General features: G+C 44.9%; 1 protein-coding gene across 1 annotated transcript in view; it reads right to left on the bottom strand.

Moving 5' to 3' along the window:
• The window catches only part of LOC119238894 (T cell receptor alpha chain MC.7.G5-like), a 252,268-nt gene that overhangs the window by 28,530 nt on the left and 197,747 nt on the right, over positions 1-25,991 (bottom strand). Inside the window, exon 5 of the mRNA XM_054689128.1 lies at positions 12,525-12,574. Coding sequence (XP_054545103.1) covers positions 12,525-12,574 — 50 coding nt within the window. The remainder of the gene's footprint in view (positions 1-12,524; positions 12,575-25,991) is intronic.

Below are 25,991 nucleotides of genomic sequence, written 5' to 3'. Positions count from 1 at the left end.
GAGCTATAGAAATAGAGCTTCATTTCAATATCCTAGATAGGCACCTTTGTGTTTTAACAACTTATGTAGAAATAAACTAGAAAAGGCTAGAAAAGTAGCTGGCCAACTAGGCCTGATTTAATATAGTTCCTGGTAAAAGTATCTTAGAGCATTTTGTCTGGTTCTAATAAAAATATTATGAGAAACAGAGGTTCCCTGTAGTGGTTCCTAATATCCAGCAATTCTTCTAGGTTAGGCTAGCTGCTTCTCTACTCTTTTTCATCAACTCTTATCCCAAACTTAGCAAACAAGCTTCTCTTTCTCTTTGGTCTTTGGAAGTCTCTTTTTACTTTTAAGTGTTCATTGTGGAATCTCTCCCCTACCTTCAACCCCGGGCCATTGAGTTACATACATGTACAGTAGACATTTTTAGATGAATAAATTAGTGCAAATAGCATTTAACTGTGGTGGCCTACCAGGTACAACAGTCAGCTGGGTCCCGGATCCAAAGGTCAGTTTCCAGTCTGATCCAGAAGAAACACTGTGATATGCCCAATAGCAAAAACCAGATCAAACAGGCCAGGATGGCAGAGCACAGAGGATGGAGCTGGCAATGACTTTATGAAATAGGACTGTTCCATTGTCAGTTAGGGTTTGATCTGGAGTAACCAAACTGCCTATAAATATGAAATCAATATTTGTCTTTACAATGTCACTTCTCCTAAGGAATGTTTGCTTTTCACTTTCTACTCTAGAGTTCTAAACCCCAAATGTATGCTTTCAGTAGACATGTATAGTAAATGCTCTCTGATTTTAGATGCCAACCCAGAGTTTAGTCTTTCTATCCAAGAAGAATCACAAAGTCCAGACAAGGGATATTTCTACTCCACTCTTAACATCATTGGGTTACGCCACCAGGAAATTTCCCTTATCCTTGACTCTTTCTCAGATTGAGTCTGCAGAATGTAAATGAGGCACAGAGCTGGTGTCATCCATTTAATGTGGCCACTAGCTTGATATTGACAAAATCATTTTATAACGATCAAATAATCATCAGGGAGATGGCTAGTTTTCCACTTCACTTTTGAGCCATTTCCTTTTTCATGACTAAAGTAGCATCTATGTTGATTTAGCTGCTAAGGGACTTTAAAACTGCAATCAAAAATCAATTTTAATATTTTCTAAGGTAGTAAGGATGGTATAAAAAGGTCACAGCCAAGAGGGATCAGGCCCAGGAACAAATGGGGTCCACCTCTAGAATGTAAGTTCTCCGGGCCAATATCACACTGAGTTTGTTCCTCCAGGGGCCCCTGGTCTGAACCCCGAGTCTGGCATAGAGTAGGTACACAAGCCCATTTGTCAGAGGAGTCCTAAGGGCCCCTCAAACTTCCTGGAGAATGAATGACAGAGACAAATTCAGCAAACTGGGGACTTCAGTTCTGATCCTGGCTCAGTCACAGCCAGGCCGTGGGGCCACGACCAATGTATTCCCTGGGCCTTGTTTTCCCTTATAAATGGAGGCAGGCAAAAAGATGATTTTAAAGCTCCTCTTTGCTCCATGGGGCTTTGTAGTATGAATTTTGGGCCTAAGTCTCAGAAACAGAAAGTATCCCATGGTACTCATGAAGAAACTTAAAAAAAAAAAGAAGGTGATTTTTCAGGCTTTGAGAGAGACTGAACACAGTTACTTTGGTCCATGATCATTATTTACAAGATTCCTTCTAGAAATTGACATAATGTTAGCAAAGGAGAATAGTGCCTTGGAGGGCTTGTTAAGGAATGAGAAACCTTGTCAATGATTATGCACAAATCCAGGGCTACAGATTCTTACCAGTACCCCAAGTCATCAGTCACAAACATGATCCCACCTCATGTTTTCTGGGAACAAATCCCAGAAAACATCCCTTGCATGGACCATTTTGCACTGAAATGCCAGATTCTTGCCAGGGAGACTTTTTTCCTCCTTCTATTTGACGCTCATTCACCCTTTAAAACATTCTTCATATGGTGTACAATTGGGTCTAAATCAACCCTTAATCCACAGACATTGCTTAATCCAGGGATACACTTTTATACTTACTGGGCTTCACAGATAACTCAGTTCCCCGTCCGAAGATAAGCTTTCCTCCCTGGTTATAATTCACACTGTGTTACATATCCTGTCAAAAACACATCCAATCTTGCTGCACACATTTCTAATCCTCCCCCCCAAATCCACAGCAGATCTCTCCCACACCACAGCATGAATCATGGCTATACTTCTTATTGTAACTTTTTTCCTTATAAGGGGAATAAGGTACTTACACAGGGGACTGATAGAGAATAATGAGAATTCCTATTTATCCAAAAATGTTTCTATTTAACATCAAACTGATCTCTCATTTTTGCTTAATGGCTCTGGGTATTGCTGTTCAGGGAAATGGCTTCCTTTCAAATGTATTTCTCATGGTCTCAGCTAGCAATCCTTGGCACACGGGTTTGAAATGAAGGGTGGGTGAGGGTCCAGGGAAGGAGGCTTACCTGGGGTGACCACAACCTGGGTCCCTGCTCCAAAATTCAATCTCCCCCAGTTGTCACTTGTCACACTGTGACAAACACCTCTACAAAATGGCTTCCCCAGAGAAGACAGCTGCTAAATGAAGACAAACTGCTCAGGGGGAAACAATCTTGCTACAAAATGAGGTAACTGCATGATATGAGATATAAGCCTTCCCCCCTTTCTCTTCTAATTTTTCTCCTTTCATGACGCCAAGGATGATGTGAGCCAAGAGCTGGCTTCCTGGGCAGAGTGGCACCTCAGGGTTCAGAAAACCGACCCAGCTAGAGACCTTGTATGGTGAAAACCTACCATGTTGAGGAGTTTCCCTAATGCCAAACTTAGCCCTGGGCACTGCAGGAGACACTCTCCGGGTCCCTGAGTTCCTGCTGGAGTGACATTAGTCAATGGCCTCCACAGGCCTCTGTTTCTAAGTCTGTGAAATGGGGTGATTCTATCGCCACCTCCTGCCATCCCGAGGAAGACTTGCCATCTGCTGGTTTTACTTATTGGAAGTTTGAGAGAGAGAAAGAGAGGACAGAGCCTAAGGCTGGGCTTTGGATGGCTCCTGTGGGTTTCTACCCCTCCACTCATCTGAGGGCTCCTTTAAGGATGAGGAAGATGACGAGGTACTGGGCCTAGGTCTGCTCAGCCCGTCTCATATCCTTCTGACCCAGGGAGTTCCCGGTGGAAAAGAGAACAGGAATTTCTCATGGAAATAATTGTATTCAGTGCACAATTCAAATTATAGACCACTTACTTGGCTTGACAAGCAGCTTTGTCCCCTTCCCAAAGATAAAGGAGAAGCCTTGTCCTTGCACACAGTGATTATATCAGCATCAAAAACCTGCCACCTCAGCTCCCTCCGCCCAAGCCCTCCTGAGGAGGAAACCTCCAGTGAATTTCCTCCGGCTTATTCACTCAGACCAGTGTTTTCCTCCCTAGTGAGCAAGGACACTTCTCACTGTCCTTCACTTGTGTCCATCACTCCCTTTCTATCTCCCTTTTCAACTCCGCTCCTGAGGTCAGAGCGGACCTGGGACTCAGGCCCTCTCGGTCACTCCCACGCTGAGCACTGGGCCCATTTGCTCTCCCACCTGACTGTACTTACAGGGCTGCACTGACAATCTGGTCCCAGGACCGAAGATCAAATTCTGGCCATAGTTATTCCCACAGTAATGCTGGGCTTTGCAAAAACCCCCAAGAGCTCCCCCTGGCTCCCAAACCCTACCCATCTCTACGTGACAGACGACCCAGGACCCAGAACCTGTGTCTTTGGCTTTAGGATGAAAAAGCCAGCCTGTTTGTCCTGCCCAGTCCTGAGAACAAAGGGAGTTTGGGACACACCAAGCAAAGGTTCCAAAACTTAACCCAGGAACCCCCTTTTCCCGAAGGAGGCAGCTCTGCATTAATGAGCCGGAGATTTTCACAGAGAGAGGCTCCGGGGGCTGGCAAGAGGCTTAGAGGTGCTCTCTTTCTCCTCCTGCCTCCAGGCAGGCTGCACTTCAATCACCTCTGATAGGAGGGTGTCTATCTCCTTTCAAAAACCCTCTAGAGAAAGTGCTCTGGCAACTACTCCTGACAGCTCATTTTCACTGTTCAAAAACCTATTAGGAAGGTTTTTACCACTAACCTAACTCCCTTCTTCCTGCAGTATTAGCCTGTCCTGCAGTCTGAGTCTTGGCGGCGCTGAGAACACGGCCCTGCAGCTCGTGGTAAATGCGTCTTTTCCCAGATTCAGACCTGGGACTCAATTCCCACCTCGTTCTCCACTTCTTTCCTTCAACAGCAACTGCCCCATGCGCCTCCATAGACTCCACACACCCTCTGTCGCTGGGCCCGAGAGTTTCCTTTAGGGGCTATTTTGGGCACCGTCACTACCGAGGAGAGTAGAAGGACAATTTCCGGACAAGTTGCCCTTCCCTGTGAAGCGTCCATCCCCTCTCTGTCCCTGCCCCTCCACGGGGGAGCCATCAGCGGAAGGGCGCTTTGGGGGAGTCAGGCTGGGGTCCTCCGGGGAGGGGTCGCACATGCTCTCCTCCCGCAGCGCCCTGAGCTGTGTCCAGCTCCAAAGGTGTGTGTGTAGCCTCAGGAGCTCCAGCCACGCAGACACCTCCCTCCTCCCTCTGACACTTGGATGATTTTGTATTTAAATTAGCCAGGATTCTTTCTATTTCACTTAGACACTTTCAAATCCCAGGTGAAGAATTTCATAGAACAGCCTGACATTCTCCACCCTCCCCCCGACGCCAGCTCTTCTCCTGATGCATGACAGAGCCTTGACAGAAGAGCCTGAGGGGCGAGACAGAAAAAAGCTCCACTCTGTGTGGGAGATGATGTTTATCATTATTATTAATAGCTAGGGTTTAATGAGTTCTTTCAATGTTTTGGCCAGTATGCTAAATACTTTAGCTATATTATTTCATTGGCTCCTTATAATAACTGAACAAAGTAGGTAGGTTTTTTTTTTTAATCATTTTATGGATGGGGAGGTTGAGGGTCCAGAGAGGTTAAGTAATTTGCCCAACATCACACAGCTAAAAGTGGTGGAGCCAGGACTTGAATTTCAAGTTCCCTGTCCCCAAAGCCTAATCTGTAATCATTTGGGCTCAAACAGCCAGAGGGGGCACAGGTCATCTCCTGGGTGCTACAGGGGTACTAGACCCTGAGTCTCATTCCAGGGCAGAAATTTTGTTCTTAAGCTAGATTCCAAAGTCCTAGTGGTTCTTTTCAGAGATTTAAATTGCAGCAGAAGTCAGGGTGGGACGTCAAAGCTATACATAAGAAAGTACTTTCTGGAAGAGGGGTTGTTAAATTTTGGAATTGATTACAGAGAGAAGCTGAGGAATTTCCTGCGCTATACCATCAGACAGAACCAAAGTGTATCCCATCCGGGCAGGTAGCCTGGAGGGAAGCCTAACGAGGATATTGGGTACAGAGTCCCCTCTGGAGGGTCTTCCTGACATTCTCTTTGGCTCAGTTACAACTTGTCTCTCTATTTCCTTGAAAAATATGCTCCAGAGAGCCCCTCACCATGAGCAAGAGCAGGAGCGAGCACACGCACAAGTGTGTGAGCACACACATCTCATTTTAAAGCAGAGAAAAGAACCAACTCTCTTTGGCCTGGGGAAAGAACATTAATAAAAAGCCCAAGCAGATGCACAGGATTAAAGTATTTTTCAAACTAATGATTTGATTGATTGCCCCTAAAGGCCCAGCCAAAGAAGAGCGTGACTTACTTGGCTTCACAGTGAGCGTGGTCCCGTCCCCAAAGGTGAACTTCCCTGTATTGGTGTTACACAGTGTTCAGTGCTATTGCAATAACCTTGACTGGGGCCTCTAGGAAGGCAGGTGGAGGTGGAGGAGGCAAGCAGGAAAACAAAACCTGAAATGACTGCGATGGCCAAAACAATCTCCTTGTAATTAGGTTAGAACGTGCAATGAATACTAATAACTAGCAACTTCCCAGTCCTATTCCATTTGCCATAATTTTCCTTGAAAGAATGGGCCTTGGCAGAAGCACCTCCTGGGAAATTCACTCAAAGTGGCTACGGCTCCATCTCCTGGGATCCCATTTTGTTTGTTATTCCTGCAGGCCTTTGTCTATTTTCATCTAATTCCTGCCTACTTTCCCTGGACATTCCTCCTCATAGAAGAGCGCATATTTTCTCAGGGAGAGACTACGTGGATATTAAAAGTCAAGTATGATGCCCCAGGGAATAGGTGCATTAATAACCTTGTTTTCCAACTGGTATCACGAACCACCCAACACAAACCAAGCAAAGAAAACACCACCTGTGTTTTGACAGCTTCTGCGAGATGGAAGACAGGCTTCTTGGGAAGAATAATTAGCCAGAAAGAAGAACTTACTTGGTGTGACCGAGAGTTTGGTGCCCTTCCCGAAATTGAGTTGGTAACTCCCAACCCCAGAGAACACACAGACTTCCCTTTCTTTGCAAAAACCTTGTAGATGCTGAGAAAATCAAGCTACTCACAGGAGCAGTGCTGACAAAAGCACAAACTGCAGCAAGAACTGGATGAAAAGCCAAAGAGGAGGCTGTTTCAGAGGCTTGCCCTGGAGTGGAGCACACCTCTGAGTCCCACAGTGACCTGGCTGGGTTTCAGAGGACATCTAGTCCATCTGCCTGTCATTAGGCAAGGATTTCCCTGACCAAAACGCAGCCCTTGCACTGAAGCAACAGTTCCTTATATCTAATTGAAATCCTGCAAACTGTATCTGAGTTCTTGATGGCTCAAGATTCTCTCTACAAAGAGATTTCATGTCAACATGAAACTCATCACAACATAGCTAACCAGTCCCAATGATCACCTCTGGGGAGGAAACTGATATTGAAGGAAGGAGGTTAAGGTGAATGTTGGCTTTATAATTTGAATTGCTTTTCCAATGAAAAATTTTAATGTATTACTTAGATGAATTAAAACAAACACATCATTAAATAAAAATCCACAGTGTCTTAGATCTCAGACAAATCTTCCTATGACTCAAGGATAAGAGGCCCCAGGTTTTCTATTCTGGGGTTTTGGTCTGCTGAGATCAGAAGAAGGAACTGGGCTAGGATGTGTGGTCACAGCAAGCTGGAGGGGCTGTGGCTGGGGGAGGTACCTGTGCTTGCCCATGGTTGTCCAGTTGGCTTGGATTATGCCAGAGTAACCTGTTCATCTTCCTGCTCACATTAACCTTCCAGCTCCCAACAGACTTTTCTTAGAGGCCAGAGCATTCCCAGATACACTGAAAAATCATTTAAGGGACAAAGCGATGGCTGATGACAATTAGCGATGGGCAGGTACACTTACTTGCAGTCACAGAAAGGTGTGTGCCCTTTCCAAAGATGAGCTGCCTGCCTCCTGTGTCCCCACAGTAACTGCCTCCATAACAAAAACTCTGAATGCCTGGCCCTAGTGTTTCCTTGCATGTTTCCTCTTGATAATCTCCTCTCCTGGTAGAATCATCTAGAAATCTCTCCCACATTTGCCCTGAGCACATCTTTGTCTCCTCCATGATCCTCTACAAAGTGTGGTACAATTCAGATGCCTCTGGCTTTCACTGTCTGCTGATAAGAGCATTGCAACTCCTTTGAGATAACAAGCACAACACACGGAATTATGGTCCAAGAATGTTTCTGAGTTGCCTGGAAACTTCTAACTTATTGTTAGCCTGTGAAAAATATTCCAAAGGAAACCCCCATCTCTGGCCTGGTCTCATCGTCAACTCTTTGTTGTGCTGGAAATAAAAAGGAGTGGCTCTACTTCCTAAATGAAGAAAAGGATTTGGAAAATGGCGTAGAGTGAGAAGGATCAACACCAGATGTTGCTCTTGGCCAATGTACCATATTTGTTGGCATTAAAGTAGTTCTTAAAAAAGTTATCTCCTGCCCATCCCTGAAACAAGGGAAATGAGAAGGCGTGGCACATCAGAGCCCGGAATCTTAGCAGAGGCCAGAGAAAAGCAGGTCTGTTATGAAGCGTGGAAGACTGGGTTTGTTACAAAAACCGGTTTGATTGGAGCCAGAACTCACACTGGTTTTAACACTGGTTTTAACACCATGTGTGTCTAAGCTAAGTGTGTGGGACCAAGCCGGGTGGGAGGGTGGGGGTGGAGGCAGACAGGGCTTGAAAATGGACTCTGGACAAAGTGTCACGATTTTTTGCTTTTCATAATATATAAACAGAGGGAAAGATAATTGATACTGAAATAGCAGAAGGCTGCTAGCAATTCTGTCAGCTCTACAGAGGAAGAACTGGTATTTGGCCAAGCTATGGAAGGGCTGAGGACCTAGAGGCTACCCCACTGTCCTGGAGTCTAAGAAACTTTTCCCTCCCAACACCAAAACCATTCAATGGATGGCAACGGCACAAGTTCACATGAGTGGCACTTACTGGGGAGAACTTGAAGTTGAGTCCCTTTTCCAAAGGTGATTCTGTAAGTATTTTGTGCACACTGTGACGGGGACCATAACAAAAACTCTGAGGACCCTTTTCGGGAAAGCCACGCATCCCATGATAGATATTTCACCTTCACGGGACTTAACAAATTTTCCACACTGCCTCCTCCACTATAATAAACAGGTCTCGTTATCTGCTCAGCCATCTTTCTCCGAGTCTCCTGGTTGTTTTTGTTTGATTTTTATGCTGCTTATTGCAAATGCGCAGAAAGGAAATTGGATGACCTCATTTGACACCGAAAGTGAATTATAAAAGCAACAATTTAACAAACTCCTTTGATATCAAACACAATCCTGTTACTACAGGCAAAAAAATGGTTGGGCAGACAGCACCAAACTAGAAATTCACTCTTCAGAATAAGAAGAAAGAAGGGGAAAGGAAGGACCCATGTCAGACACGCATCTGAATTTCCACCTGAGACACAACTGCACATGGAGCCCTCACTCACCCTCAGTTCTAGAGTTGCCGAGCTCCAAACCCTCAAGAGGGTTTTCATCTCCCCTTAGGCCACGCACACATTTGCTGAATTTTCATAGCCCTGCCCTACCTGGGGGAGTGAGCGCATTCATTTTGGCCCAAAGGGATATGTTCTCCTTCCACAGTCCACAGATGTGGGATCTCACCACCAGAGATGCAAACTTTTCCTACCTTTGTCCTAGATGACGAAGCCCCACACACTCCTCCACACTGCCGACTTGTTTCCCCAAATGCTCGTGATTGCAGTCATGTTTATTAGAACTAAAGAGAACTTATGGGGTCATTCCACTTATTTTCTTGTCTCTGAGCATTTCCCACTGCTAAACTATTAAAAAATGGACAATTCTGTTTTGTGGATCCTTGGTCATTCTTTGGTATCCCTTATAATCCACTACAGGGTTTAATAAGCCAATCAGTCAACTCGACTCACCATCCTCTTACTATTATTTTTTGACAGACCTTTGGGTGGACCCGGTTGTCCCCAAAATGTCACTGTGGAGGAACTGAAGCCTGAGGTACACTCTCAGGAACCCCGAATTCCATATTTCCCTCCCTTCCAATGAAATATGTTTAAAAAGTTTTTAATCCCCACGAGGAACCGGTCATTAAACAAAAACCTTGTCATCATGCTGCCATTTCATTTCACACTGAACTTTCTTTCAGGTGTTTATAAAGCCATCTGGGGTTGTTAATTCATCACTAAATTGTTTTCTCCTCCTTTGCATTTGAATAGTAAATCTGAGATTTTAGCGAAATTTGACATGTATGGGACTAGAGGTGGACATTTGTCAAAATGGGATAATGTTCGGGTTTTCTATTAGATATTTTAGAATAAACACTATGCAGGCATGAGAGACAAAGAAGGAGACTTATACATATTAGCAGCATTTAAAATGAGATAGATTCTCATTTTTAACAGAACTGAAGACAAGTTCTGTGGGCAAAATCACAGTAAACACACAAATCATACAGAATATAGTTTAAGGGATACTGTGGCTGTAAATAACTCAGGGCCCTGATGTCTCTCTGGAAGAAGAAAAGCTGAGCTTCCATACAAAAGGCACATTGGGATGGCCTCACTTTGCATCCATTTATCATGATCGCTCTATTCTTTCTCAACCATCTAGAATGTTTCATGCATTTGCAAAAGTCAATTTTCAAAAGGTAATTTGTTTGCATATTAAAGTCCCTACTAACTTCATAGAATTTACTGGTTTGGTCAACTATAAATGGATCATGGACACTTACCGGGCCTAACCACCAGCTGGGTTCCAGTTCCAAAGAAGTATCTGTTATTGTTATTCCCACAGCATTTCCTGCCTTTACTGAAACCCCAAGTAAAGTCTCACTAAACACATGGCACGAGGGTGAGGGAGATTGGACTTGGATTTTTTTTTCCTGTGTCTCTGGAAATTGGCCTTTTATGATATGAAGAGAAAAACAGATTCTGCTAAATAATGCAAACCATTTTTTTTAAAAGCCCAGAGTTACATGTTTGAAAAAACAAACAAACAACCTTTTTGCATTTCTAGGCTTAAATCCATCAAAACAATCAAATAACTTGTGAACAACTCTTGCTCTCCTGTGTGGGCTCGCTCACAGGTCTGAAGGGATGGTGCATTCTTAGATCCTCAGGGATGTTTTTCAGCCCTATTGCCACCTGAATGCACATCCACACTCCCCCAAACCCCACGGTCCTGTCCCTTCTTCCCCGGTGATGTTATTTCAAAGCTTTCTCACTTTGTAATAGCGACAATGTGGTCTAAGAAAATATTTCACAAGGGAAGAATGACAGAGACAAACAGCCCTATCTTTTCCTATAGAAGTTCTACCATGGACTCATGATGTTTGGAACAGAAAAGGGCAGGGAGTGATGACACACCATCTCCCACAACCCTAAGGAAATAATGTCTGAAAAAAAATGGAAGAAGCAAACATTTTCTGTTATAAGAAAGGTTGTATCCTGCAGGCAAGGATGCTAGCACACAAGAGTACTTTTATCACAAGGATGAGCATTGGCTGGGCTCTAATCTACACTAAGTATGAAAGGAGAGTGATGGGGTGGGCATCCCAGACGGTGATATGGTCTTGGGTACAAATGGAGCGTGAGTGACAGAGAAGGAGACTTGATCGCCTCAACTTGACTGTGAATAGTTGATTCTTCAGATTTGAAGAGAAAGAGTTCAAAACATTTTCTCTCTTCTCAGCTTGGGAGCTCTTGGGGTGCAGAAGATGCCCAAAGGACACATTTTAGGGAATGAGAAAGGGGAAGCAAATGCAGGAAGTATACGGAGTGTTACAAGGCTCACGGTTTTGTAACACTGACATAACGTATTCTGAGCCTCTTCGTTGCCCTCCCCTTGCACCGGTTCTGCCTGACTCTTAACGATTTCCCCAAGTATAGCTCTGCAGTCTCTTTTGGAAGAGTAAAGAAGACATGGACAGTAGAAGAAAGTGCTTGGACCAGGTGCAGTGTTCTGTAGACAGGCTAAAAGAGGTGGTGTCTGCACAGGTAAAGGTATGACCAGAACTGATCAATGATGAGGAAATAAGATTCCCAGAGCAGAAAACCTGTGGCATTCAGATGAGAATAGTTTCCTAGCCTATTTTTTATTTCCCATGGTGTAGTTTAACGTTATTAGCACCATCTCCCTTTCTCTGGCTGCGGTGTGCCATCCAGGAGAATGGGCACCCTGCCTTGTAGGGTCAAGAAGGGGTGACCATGGGGGAGTTAAATCAGCCTTCATTCCTCCTTTTCCCCATACAGTGACTATTGCGTCCTGCTATGCACATACTTGGCTTGACATAAACACCCTCTACTCACGTACTTGGCTTGACAGAAAGCAGAGTGCCAGTCCCAAAGATGAGCTTGTTTGCAGCACCTCCATAATTCACACAGCCCTTCAGAGCCTTACAGTAACCCTCAGGAAGGAGCATGACAGGAGGGGTGGGGATGGGCTCAGTCTTCCTGGGCTAACAACACTCAGTCCCACCGCTACGAGAACTGACTTGCCAGGGATCCCTTCGGCCTCTATATTCTCCTGATATTCCCTGACACCACCTTTGAGTTGATATCCTGGTTGGGCTTGGCTAAGGCCCAGAGCCCTGGGGGTTCATCAGCAGGTGACTGGGAGCTTTGCAGGCCTCTGCTCCCTACATGGGACAGCAGCCAGAGACAAGAGTGCTGGGACAGCTGCAGGCACAGGACACTTGCTGGTCTGACTGTGGCCCTTTCTCTTTTCTCTGAATTTACTCCTCAGTGGCAGGAGGCTGGTTCTATCCTTAGGAAAGAATTCTAACCATATCAGAGGGAATTAGATATTCCCTAATAATTCAGTTCTTTTCTCTTAGAGGGCTAGGTAAGCATTATTCATTCTAGAAGCAACTAGACCAAACAAGAATGTTGGTAGCTGACATTGCCTCTCACTGGGAGAGAAAACCCCGTTAGGGTCAAGTGCATTGTCTCCAGCAGGCTGGATTGTTCTTAAAAATACAATTTGCATGCAATGCTGTGCATATTATTCAACCCGTGTCTCCTCTCCCTTACAGTCACATCTCTGAGACTTACCTGGCTTTATAATTAGCTTGGTCCCAGAGCCCCAGATCAACTGATAGTTGCTATTCACACAGACACAAAAACCTTAACAAAAACCTTCCCTGTCCTTCTGGGAAACCTATTAGAGATAAACCCTAGATAAAAAGTCCAGAGCACAGCATATAAAACAATGTAGAAATATCGACTATTGAAGATTATTTGCTCATTTAATTACATTTGATTCCCTTGCCCATTACGGATTCCAGACACAGATGATGAAATCGAATGACTAAACATCCAAAGTCAATCTAGGTCTCTCTGCATATAAGGAAGCATAATTCATAAATGGTTTTCAAATTGGAGAAGTTGAACTTGCTTCACCTTCCCTGATATTTTAAATAAAAATGCAAAAGAGAGAAACAGATCATTTGTTTGGAGTCACAATGCATCTGATTCTCTGGTGTCTTATTTTCGCTGCTGATAAGATTCTAGTCAGAACCACAGTGCTCACACATAGCTCAAACTGACTTGGTTTACGGGATGTTCTGTCTGTGAGAAATGGTGTCCCTAGAGAACGTGGACCAAGGCAGCAAGAGGCGGGGGAGGCCCCCACAGAGCTCAGTGTTGAGAAGGGTGGCCTGACGCCTCAGGGGATAGTCCCCAAATGAGTTGGCTGTTTATAAAAAACACTTTTTCAAAATGGCTTCACGGTTTCTAGTGACACTTACTTGGCATGACTTGTAATCTGGTTCCAGCCCCAAAGAAGAGTTTGTCCCTGTTGGAGGACACCGTGATACCAAGGCCTACAAAAACCCCCTGAGCCTGGCAGGATGCTGGGCCTTGACATCAGTTCCCTCTGCTCCCCCCTGACACTGGCAGCAATAACTACCAACAGCAAGGACCTGGGGCTACTTTCAAAACACCAATGCAAGGAGACTGCCAGTTTTTGTTGCGATTAAGTTTCATTCCCTGTAAAGTCCTGTGGCCTCTGCTTATTGTGTTTTCAACTCACAAAGATGACAGCCCAAGAGAATTCGTTCTAAGAAAACAGGGAATCTCAAGCTCTAGCCCCTCCAGCTCGAGCCCCAGTCCTGATTTTTTGGTTTGACTTAAATTATTTAACTTGTCTGTGCTTTGGCTTTTCTGTCTGTGAAATATGTTTGATGATGTGTGACCCTGTTTACCTTATTGAAGAATGTCGAGGAGATCCCAGGGCTGGAGGCGGTGCCCTGGGTTACAACACAGAAACGCCTTCTGAATAATGTGGGGGAAATGCGCCTGTTCAAGCCTCCGAATAGGAGGGACCGTGTTAGCTGAAGCTGATTGTCAAAATAGCTAACAAAAAGCTTTCCTCGTGAAAACTAAAGGAGAATATCTCTCTCTCATGCAATTTTTCACAAGAAAGTTAGGAGACACAATCACTAAATCTGCCAGAAGAGACAGGCCAGGGAAAGGTCAGCTGAGTCCTGAGGTCTCGCAGCCTGGGCATGAGAAGAAATGACCGCGCTCCCATAGCAGCGCAGGAGCATAGATTAGGTTTCCATGACATGCTAATTTCCTTTTGCTGTTGGCATCATTAAGTGAAATCAGTCAAAGCTATTTTTAAGAACGGATTTGCTCATCTTAATGGTTAAACTGGCAGTGCAGCTAGATCCAGAAATGATTTCCCACCAGCGATTAGCTAGGAAATGGGGATTTCCTTTTCAAACTTACATGCCCACAGAAAGGAGAAAAGACACACTTACGTGGTGAAACAAACACTTGAGTGCCGGACCCAAAACGCAGTACACCCCCGGTGCCTGTGTATCCACAATGGCTGACTCTATTACAAAAAACCCTGCCACCTCTTCCAAGCCAGGTCCCAAGGCAGAAGCTAACGTTTCCCAGGTGGGAGATGTTTCAGACACGTGTATCATCAAGCCATGGTGTCCTTACTCCCTGGCAGAACTTCCTCCAGAGAATCTTCCTCATCCTGGGCCAGCTTCAGCCTTCATGCAGGCATCTGGTAGCCCATGGTGGCCACCACCACCTCCTCGGGGGCTCCGCTGGGGTCCACCCACAAGGAGGATTCCCTTAGGTGCCTGAGCCATTGAGGAACACTCAAGGAACTAAGGAATGCCGTGGGAATACAGCTGACAGGTTAAAGAGGCGGGAGGCTGCATGCAGCAGGCATGGTGGCCAGGAATCAAAGGAGAGAGAAAAGGGATAGAGGCATTAGAGATGCAAGGAATTGGTCTGGAGTGGAAGGATCTGAAAAGAAAAGTAAGAAGAGGAGACACACACCAACAGCTGATGTCAAAATTGGTTATGCTCTGTGAGAACACGAGTTCCAGGGGAAAGACATGATCTTGGCTCTGTCAGTTGCCCTGACCTATTTAGTGCCGTTCCCTCCTGCAGCAACCTCTCGCATGCAGCTGAGAAGCCCCACGCTGCAAATGGCGATTACCACCCCCGTCTCATTTCTGTCTCAGAGAGCCTTCTGACCAAGTGTTCTATACGAGGTGCAGGAACAGCAGCCACAAAAAGACACTCAGAATCTGTTTCTCTCTTTCTAATTAGGCTGTCAATCTGTTTAGCTAATAAGTTGTACGAGGTGCCTTAATCTCTTCCAAGGAAAGGAGTCATATAAATGCAAAATAGCAGCAGCAATAAGTCAAATGGCTTGCTGGGTATCTTTTCTTTGTGTGAAGAGACGCTGTTGAGTAGAAGGAAACTTTGTGTGTGGAGAGGAGACAGACCGGGAAAAACACAACAGCATTTGTTTTTATTAGGCTGAGTCTATACGGCACAAAGTAAAACAGATCTGGTAATTATTTAGGTAATGTGACAGTCAATTCAGGCCATTCGGAGCACAAAGGAGTTTTCTTAAGAAGTGCCGAAATATCCAGATCAGTTTCTGACATTAATCAAATTAATGGAACAATTGTGCTGTGTAGACACAAACTAATAAATGTGCCTTGAAATGCTTCTTCCGAAAGGGTTACAGTTTCTAAACCTAACATTAAAACTGTCCAATATTTATGCTCACTCCCTTCATTTGGGCATTGCAGTTGACGTTTCCCATTTTTTTCTTACAACATGTGTCTTCCATCGAGAGCCAGGAAGGTAAGGATGACCTTCTCCTGGGAGAGTCTTATCAGGTTAACACATGGAAGCTCGTTTAGAAATTCATTAGGTGTCTGGGATGTGAGAGCTGGTCATTATAGATTAAGGGCTTTTTCTCAAGTGGTAAAGGACTTACAAGGAATGACGGCGAGTCTCGTTCCAGTCCCAAAGACAAGGCTGCTTGTCCCCAAAGTTGGCACAGTGTTTCTGTTCAGTACAAGAACACTTTGCTGGATTTTCTTTCTCTGCTTCCTCTGCAGAGCTCACCAGGGGTATATACTCCACATTTAGACTCCTACTTCGTGATAGTCTTAAAAAACCATCTTAAGTACTGTCTTCTATGTTTTTTTTTTTTTTAATAAAGAAATCCATCCTAATCACTGGAGCTCCCCTTCTCATCTCCCCATTTTTTTTTTCAAACAAAAGTTTGCCATTTCTGAGTTACCTGTTTTTACCTTGAAAGGCAGCTGCAGGGGTGGTTTCTACTCTAGTGAACTATAATGTAAAATCAGCTTTATTTTTTTGTGAACCACTCACATGAGATGATTTTGTTTCTCCCAAGTCAGCCAACTTCTATTCTCTCAGCCTTAGTCCAGAAATCCCGGACCCAATGGACTTCAAGTCTTGCCTACCTTTTTGCCACTAGCTGAAATCAAATGAGTAGGTAGTATACACATATCCTGTTAACTTTTATAAAAGGAAAATAAAACCTAAAAACCAGGGGTTTTGGTAAGACATGGAAAAGGCAGAGAAAATTAACAACCAAAAAAAGAAAGAAAGAAAGAAAGAAAAAGAACATAGTGGGTGATTGTGACCCCTGAAGGGAGATGCAGACCTACCTGGTTTTACTTGCAAAACTGTTCCCTGCCCAAAGGTAAGTTTTCCTGTAGTGCTAGAGCTACACTCTAATGCTGCACTTTACAAAAACTTTAAATGATCAGTTCCTCCTCTCCTTTCATCCAGCAACTTGATAATAACTAACACTGAAGACTTACTATGTGCCAAGAAGACTCCTATGCAGAACCCTTTGTAGGCAATGACGCTTTAAACCTCGTAACAATGCAGGGAGTTAGGTACTATCATCATCCCCAATTTGCAGTGAAAAAAATGAGGCATAAAGAGACACTGTAACCTGTCCAAGATCACACATGTAGTCAGTAGCAGAGTTGAGGTTTGCCTATGTAGTTTGATTCCGAAATTCATGTTTTTAACCACTATGCTATACCTTTCATTAGCCTTCTTTTTCTAGTTTGGGGTCCCCTTTAAACCAGTAACTGATAAAATAGTTAAACCATTGACCCCCAAAATATGCACCTTGAGCTGGTTCTCCTGAAAGGCTTAATTTCATTAAACTTATTAAACTGCCTCAATATTTATATCCAGTCTCTTCATATTGGCACTGCCACCGACATCTCTCATTTTTCTTGCAACACATGTCTTACATTTAGAGCTGCAAAGGTAAGGGTGACCTTCTCCCTGGAGAGTCTCATCAGGTTAACACTCGCAAACTCATTTAGGAATTCATTATCACCTGTATCAAAGATGCCTTTCCTGAAGCCCCTAGGCTCCACTGCAACCCTCCTTTTCCTTTCCCAGTTCTGACCAACCTGGATGGAGCTCCAGGGCTATCCTGGGTTTGGGTGGGGGTTTAGGGGGGCACCAGCGAAAGCCTACTGAGCAAACACTACTGAGAACACAGCTTGCCTGTCAGAACAGGCTATGTGGTCTCTAAGATGTTCCTGAAGTTTCTTGGAGAGAAGAACTTGTTAGGGGAGGCCAGGAATAGGAGGAAAGAGCTGCTCTCCTGTTCTCTCTAGCATATCCACTGGCGGACTGTAAACCAAAGCAGACAGAGATTCAGGGTTTCTACCTACTCTGCAAAATAACGACCTAATACTCCAAAAGCCCTCCTACCAGGCAGGGTGATGGCAAGGTAGGCAAGGACTCAGCTTTGCCCAAGTTGGACAGGAGAAAACACTACCCCTAGTGATATTTTAAACATTAGGGCTAAACAAAGAGATAGTTTCAGAGAGGTTTCACATTGCACAGACAGGTTTGAGAGAGTTAATTTGAAGACTCACTTGGATTTACTGCCAGACTTGTTCCCAATCCCCAAATCAGCTTACGGTTGTTGCCAATATTACACAACCATAGAAAGCTTTACGGAAACCAACCAGGCCAATGTGTACCAGGAAATCCCTTTCAATCCCCAAATCCGGCCGGCGTGCTCCTCCAGCTGGGACCCTGGCCAAAGACGCAGTGAGTTTATTATTGTGGTCAATTCACAGCATGGTTGGGATGGGAAGATTCTAGAGGTTAAACACTTCATTCCTCAACCTTCAGGCCATGCTGCTCCCTTGACCAGGCTGGCAAGGGGTGGGTGGCATAATCCTGATGAAGACACGGGAGGAGTCTCTCACTTCAGAGCTCACCCCTTCCAGTGTTCAACACAATCAGATCTCTGGCTAAATGGTTAAGACAAGAAGGACAAGGAATCTGCTTTTCTCTAGTTCATTTGCTCCTGTGCCAGATTACACGTGTGCCCGTTTTCACATGTACATATGGCATGCACACACATTACATAAACATTAGGATTAATAATTAAATTAACATAAAAAATTGGGTGGAGAAAGCCCCCAAATGAAACTCAGTGCTATGGCTTCCTTTAGAAATTAGAGCATTCATTATGGATTCAGTAGAGATACTCACGGGGTTTGACCATTAACCTTGTTCCCCCTCCAAATGTGAGCACGTTGCCTGCATTATTATTCACACAGTGATCTTCAGCTCAGCAAAAACCTCCCAGAAACTGAACTAAGTTTTCCCTAAAGATCTTCTGGAAGGAGCGATACCAAGAGCACAGAGAATATTAAGTAATTGTCACAGTAATAACCTGGCACAGAATCCCAGTGCCAGCTTGGATTTCAAGGCTGTTTCCACATTGGATAAATGAAGGATAGTCTTTCTAAACGTTCTAAAGAAGGAGTCTTCCTGCATCAGCCCAGAACACAGTCTGCCAAAAATCCTAGCATAGCCTCTAGTGTTTTAGATAATATTTCTCCGGGGGTTCTGAAAAGCATATCCCTCATTTGAACAAAGTAGGACAGTTGTGGCCCAATGCCAAAGCAGGCAGAGAGACTACTGTCACTCTGGAAGAGGTGGAGGCAGCTGTCCCTGCTCACCTGGCATAGGGAGTTGGCAAATTGATCCACACTTTCTGGGTGCAGAAACCAGACACCTCTGACCGATGTCTGATCCTGGAACATCTGGGGGGGGGATTCCCACCTTTTCTCCCACAACTAGCAAGAGTTGCAGGCACTGGTCAGCCCTGGAGTCACCCCTGACTCAACTCCACACCCTTTCATGCCCTGCCTGGACACTTACCAGGGAAAGGCTTTTCACCACTTTCTTTTTCCTACTAGAGACTTTTCTATGCTCACAGTCCCTTCCTAAGAGATGACACAACACAAGGTCTAAACTTAAGTCATTCTCTTACAGGTGGCTTTTCCTGAATATTCCAGGTGATTCTTTTGAATCTGTCTCTGTTTTGAAGTAACTTGAAGGAAAGTTTGAGAAGGAAACTCCCCGGGTGCCACTGCTGAATGTACAGTGTGTTCTCCTCCTTCTTCCTCATGGCTGGCCACCTCTGGCACCTGGAGGCCCAGGGGCTTAACAGCCAACAATTAGGAACAACCACTCCAGAGCAAAAACGAGGTGCACTGTGGCGCCCTACACCCACTACTTGGATTTAATCAGTGTTTTTTCTTTTCCAGAAAATATCTTCCCATGATAGACCCTCTGCCCCATACCCATCTCCTTCCTTCCCACTTTGCTGCTTGCCAGCCAGCATCGAATTGTACAGGGGAGCGAGGCATACAGAAGGGCAGGAACAGCAAGTGAAAAATGTGGACCGAGAAAGTATTAAAAAACACAAAGTTCCTACCGTGTTTCAAGGAGTCTCTCAAGGTCTTTAGCTAATAAATATTTTTTCTAAGGATTGAAACAATTCTTATGAAATTGGTAAATCTACCTGGCGAGGCCCAGAACTCTCTCATCCCCTGCTGTCCTGAGAAGGAAAGTCAGGGCCACTACTTCAGAGAGCAGGAACTTTTTGCTTATTTTTTCCCCTTGCTCGAGCATGAATGCCAACAACTTTTAAGATGAAGGTTTTCTTGCCTGTAATACTCACTTGCTAAAACCTGTAGCCTTGTGCCTGCTCCGAAAGTGTATTTCTCGCTTCCTGAGTCACAGTGCTATGAGACTCTACAAAAACCTCATGAAGCTACCCTTTCTTGGACTAGCTTGGCTGGCCTTTAGGAGGACATTACACACACCTTCCACTTTCGAAGGTCCTCACTTCATGTTTCCCTAAAAGGATAATATCTTAACTGGGGATAATATCTTAACTCTCAGAGAAAGTCTTTTCTCTGCTTATTTTCATTGTTTTAATTAGGTCTGAGATTGCAAAACTTCCCTGATCTCATGCCATGTTTATCTTAAGCGAGTTTATTAAGAGGCTGATTTAACAAACATATCAGGATTTAAACATCTAAATGATCATGGAATCCTTCAAAGTGTTCTGTTTAGGATTCTCCTAGAGTCAGTTTATGACCCAAATAAATGCACTGATAACATTATTTTATAGCCATACCTCATACCCAAGTTTGAGTCTTTCCTCTACTTACAAGTCATATCTTTGCAAGACTTTTGATTAGTAACAAAGATGAGATCCATCTTTAAAAGACAAAGCCATATGGAAGCTACCAAAAGAATGTGCCTTGACCCTCAAGGGCAGAGACAAAAGAGCTGGCGAGCCATGGACGGGGAGCTGGCCTCAAGTGTGTGTTACTTCAAGATGAGTGGTTTGACCTGGCCCCTCATCCACATCTACATGTCTATTTGCTAACAAATCAGCACCATTATCTTACTGTCACACTTGGGGCAAGCATAGGGGATTGTTGAGGAAACACTACCGAAATGTGAGATGGCAGGATTTTTGCAAGTAGTGTGACTGCATGGGAAGCACCCCAGTTTTTGTAATTCTAACAGAAAACAAAAACAAAAACAGCAACAAGACCAAGAACACTCTGAAGTCTGCAAATGTGGAAACAGCCTGTAAATCGTCAATGTTGCCTCGCAAGTGGGATAAACATTCTGCTTTATCACAGATCATCCAGTGGTGGTGGAGAGCCTCCCAAGGCCCCCCGGGTTCTCTGCCCTTCTGGATGGGAGCCAGCCTGGGCATGGGATAAAGTGTGCGTGGGGAGCTACTTTGTCCCGGGGCAAAGCCCAGGGCTGTCCAATGACAGGACCATCAGGCCTGCCCTCCCAGAAGAGGAGAGTCACAGAAGCTTGTAACTTCCGATCTCCTCCCTCCTGGAGTCCTCAGTGTGCTTGTCAGATTATTCAGTTGTTCCAGGTAACATGGGCTTAAACTCAACTGGCTCCTCACCACTTATCTGTTAAGGACACGCTTCCTTGGCTGCACACTGCTGCTTTGGAAGTCTCCCTTTACACGGGCTCGTTTCTGCTCTATCAAAGTTTTTTTTCTCTCTTATCTCTGCCTCTTTCCCAAAACCTCAATGTGCTTTGCAGACCTTGGAGAAACAGTGACTGCCGTAATAATACAATTTATCAAACTGCCCATAGACCTGATAACCAAAGCCAGCCTCCAGGGAAACATGTATTCATATCTTGCTCACACATCCGACATGGTTAACAACTGCACGCTAAACGAAGCAATTAAATTCAACTGTGTTCCAACAGGTCCCATTGGACTTCTTTCCAGCAAGGATAATTAGTAAACCACAAGAACTCACCGGGTGTGACCAGGAGCGTGGTGCCTTTGCCAAAGTTGAGTGTCGAAAATGCGGCACTTGAGGTCCACAGTGCATTTTCCCTAAACAAAAATCCCCCTCGCAGTCGCCTCTCTGTCTCTCCTCCTCATGTGATCCCCTAAAGTCTAAAGGCCAACCACGCAGGGGTCACAGACCACGGGTCATCAGGACCCTCTTCCCTGAGACTGTTTCTGAGAAGGTCTCACCCTGAGGTGGACCATGACTCCTGACAAGGGCCGTCCTGGGGGGTGGGGGGGAACATCCAGAGCCCAGAGTTTCCCCACAGCCAGCAGAGGGAAGTGCCCTTCTGGGCTGAGGACAGCCAGGGCCATGGGCCAGGGGCAGTTCTGTGGGCTGGTGGTAAGGTCAGAAAGCCATCACAGAGAAAGGGGTTGAAAAATTTCTTCTCATTCATTCTGGGTTGTACTTTAGTTGCTCATTGATTTCGTCTTGGGGACTCCCTTCCCCCAACACTTACTTGGTTTAACAGAAAGTTTAGTGCCTTTTCCAAAGATGAGCTTATCTCCGCCGCTTCCATAATTCACACAGTCATGTGGGGCCTTACAATAATCAGCGGGTGGGAAGGAGTGAGGGGGAGACTAAACAGGTGAGATCACTTTCCCCTCTAGTGGCAGTCTCGCCCCTTTGCAGCCTCAGCAACCAGCTCCTTGGCAGGGGTAGGGCATTTCTCTAAAAATAACAGCAGCTGTGCAGATAGATCTGAACTTGATCTTAAACTACCGGTTTTGCTCCCAGAACACTGGCCTGCTTGTGTCTGAGATACACGGACTAACCACAAGGTCAGTGGGAGAAATGCCACCTAGCACAGGTGCTCAGCGCTGGGTCAGAGAGAGGCTATTTTAGGGACCAGGAGCCATGTGATTTTCAGAGCCATAGTTCTTACAAAGAACAGCAACGCACACAAACAAAACAACAAAAGAGCTGACTTTTCTTTTTGGAGAATATAGATTCTTATTGCGGAAACCTGATTTCTGAGATGTTAAGTTTTTTTTTAGTCTTTTCACAGAATATGGATTTTGTATAATACCCTTAGTGTTTCCATATATTCAGAGCCAATAAGGAAGCCAGGGGAATTTCCTTCTTCTTCATGACCTAATTCTTAGGATCGCCAGAGTTCATCTACAAGCAGACTTTCAACCAGCTCAACAAAAATAAACCAGGTGCATTGATCACCTTGGGAGCGGCAGCATCTTAATTCCTGTTAAACTGCACAAATCAGCCCAGCCACGCAAGCAGGTCAGCTTTGGATATTGACCCGTCCCCCTCACTTACTTGGTTTTACTGTCAGTCTGGTCCCTGCTCCAAAGCGTGGGGCATTGTTATTATTGCCACAGCAATACAGCCTTTAACAAATACCTCCTGGGGAGACCTTGCAGCAGCCTCCCAGGATGGTGGGGACACACAGAGACTCTGACCCATACCACACACAGTCCTGTTCTCTTCCTATAAAAATGGGCCACATTGTCATGTTTTTAGACTGTGAGAGGGAGCCCTTCTCCTCACACGATCACTCCTGACAAGTGCCCACTAAATGAACCAATCTAGGCCCTAAATTGACACCCATGACACATAAAATCAGCTTTCAAACAGGTTCGAACAGTATAGCCCATGCCACAAATAAATCATGCCCAGACACAGTTTGTCTTCAGGGACCACTCTGTATGAGGTACTGCTGGTGACATGCTCCAGAACTTCTATAATTTGCATCTTAATTATGAGTTCAACATACTCAAACTACTCATCTATATAATTTCATGTTAATTATCATGTAGTCATTTTATAATTGGTAAATAATGAATCATGGCACTGCTTTGGGGGAGAGGTTTGGCATTTGATTATGTTTTTAGAGGGCCAAACTTTTGCTTTTCCTCCACCGATTCTTCTCAGAATCTGAGTATGTAGGATGTTAAGTAAGTTTCCTGAGCGTCACTCTAAAACAGTCATTAGCAGGTCATCCTAGCCTTCTTCCTCCTGTTTACACATATCTGCTCAGAAAAGTGATCAGAACGAGCAAGACTATTCTCATTTTGAGAAACCTTCGCATTCTGTTGCCCAGAGTGACAAAGTCCTGATGATAAATTAACTCCCAAGCATATGGTTGCAAAGGAAACACACAGTAATGAAGAGTGAAGAAAGCTGGAGCAGGGAGAACTCTGCGTTCCCAGGTGGAAAGGAAAGCCTCAGCCGCAGAAATAAACATGACCCAAATTCTGACTGAAAGCAGGTAGCCTCAGTGAGACCACCTCCCGGTGGAAGAAGGAAGGATTCCATCAGCCAGGGGGTCCTCTCTGCAGAACCCCCTGTTTTCAAGGAATACAGTCACCTCATGGTTTCTGGTACCTACCAAGCATGACCTGAAGTCTTGTTCCAGTCCCAAAGACCAGTTTCCCAGCACCGCCAGTGGTTACACTGTGAGATGCTTCATAACAGAAACCTGCTGTCACCCTCTTACTCACAGTCTACCCACGACCTCTCTCCAGAAGGGCAGCAAGTGAGCCCTCACTGATCCATCGCTGTTTCCCAAGCACTGCATTTTAACCCCTATGAGGACAGCAGGTTTCTGGCCAGGTACTTGCTGGCTAATACCACCTGCAGTCACCCTCTTAGACCTCAAATCATCCTGGGTGCTGGTTAGTTGATTGAGGGTTAGGAGTTGTCAAGTTCAACTCCACAGACATTGGGAATTGAGCTCTTTGTCATTTCCCTTTCTGGACCTTATGTAATAGATCCCTCTTTTCAGACTTGATGAGTGATGGGGCTAAGAAATCAAATGATTAATATCTGTTCCAGATTAAGGTCCTTATGTCAGGCAGAGAGAAGTGGGTATGAAGAGAGAAAACAGAGAAATGACCAAACCTCTCTCTACACAGACATTTCCACAATTCCTGTGAAAGTCATTTTTATTGCAATGGTATTGCTAACAAAGCAGCCCATATGTGTTTGCCACCTGCACCACAAACTGCATCCCCTCCCTCATCTACACAGCTAGAACTTCCCGCGGCTTTAGGACAGTGCCAACCATGACAGTGAGACCTGAGATGTTTCAGCAGGATTTGGAAATGTCCCCATGGGGACCACATTTAGATCCCTATCTCCTGAGCAGAAGGACTTACATGGCTGGACGATGAGCTGGGTCCCTTTCCCAAAAGTGTATCCGTAAGAACCTCCTGTATTCACACCCTGTGTCAACCCTTTACACAAACATCTCTGCCAGAGGCCCATCCTGAACCTCTCACAACCTACAGCTTCTCTGCACCCATAAACACCAGGCAGAGCTTATAATCCTGGTTGGAACTGCTGACCATTTCTTCCCTTCCCTGTTGCTGTCAAAAAATCTCAAGGGCCTCCCTGGTGGCGCAAGGGGTTAAGTCCAGCACTATGAAGCTATTGGCAGCCACTGCAGCATGAGTTCGATCCCCAGCCAGGAAGCTGATCCACATGGTGCAGCAGACCTCTCCTGACTTGCCCGCTGCTCCCCTCAGCAGTGTATTTCAGCCAATCTGCCTGTTCTGTTCCCCACTCTGTCTCTGGTGAATCCTCTCACCCCCCCCACACCTCTGGCCTGTACCCCAGTTCTTGTATACATAAATAAATAAATCTTTAAAAAAAAAAAGAAAAAAATCTCAAAACACACAACACCATGAGGCCTGAAGATAAGGATTGGGAATGCCTCCACACAGCTGTCAACACATCACTGTCAACTTCTTCATGAGAGTAGACATAGCCACAAAATTCTCCCCGTCACACAGGAGAGGATGGGTAGGACGGCAGGCCTTAAGTCACAAATATTTAAAGTACATAGGGAGTCTAAAAAGAATAGCTCAAATGTCAGGCTAGAACAAATCATAGGAAAAAGCATAAAGATCTCACTTTCCTCTGATACTTACTGGGCCTAACTGCTAAACGAGTCCCGGTCCCAAAAGTGAGCTTGTCTGAAGCGCCGCTGTTCTCACTGTTGTCAGTAGCTTTACAGAAACAGGGCAGACACCTGTCACGAGTGTCACCTCACCAACCTGTCTGCCTGGCTTTCTCCTGACACTGATCCAGAAATGTCCTGCCAGCTGAGCAGAGAACAGCTTTTCTCATACCTCTCTAAGTCACAGGCTCAGGATAAATCTCTAAGCTCAAAACTACAGACTTAAGGATTCCATTTTGTGAGTCTAGACCTATTCAAAGAGCGAGCCGTGTGGTCCACAGAGATGCTGACACTTTTTTTTTAAAACTTAACTTCTATTTTAAAGTTGTGGGTCACTCCAGTTCATTAGCACGACTAATTCTCTCAGAGACAACACATGGAAATTCTTGAAAGAATCACATGAATAAAGAGCTTGTGTTGCACCTGGAATTTCACTTTTTTCTTTCTTGAGAATCAAATACTTCTACATTGGAAAGGGTCTCCTCAATACATAATGAAACTCAGGTTGGGACTAGGGTGAGCCAGAAAACATGTTATACTTACAAGGCTTGACTCTCAGAATAGTTCCTGAGCCAAAGATCACTTTGGTTCCATCATTCACACAGCATCAAACTCCTCTAC

This window comes from Talpa occidentalis, unplaced genomic scaffold, assembly GCF_014898055.3.
Source record: "Talpa occidentalis isolate TD23 unplaced genomic scaffold, MPIMG_talOcc4v2.1 talOcc4.11, whole genome shotgun sequence".
Taxonomy (NCBI): domain Eukaryota; kingdom Metazoa; phylum Chordata; class Mammalia; order Eulipotyphla; family Talpidae; genus Talpa; species Talpa occidentalis.
Note: the sequence above shows the minus strand (reverse complement) of the source record. Positions and strands in the feature narration are given on the sequence as shown.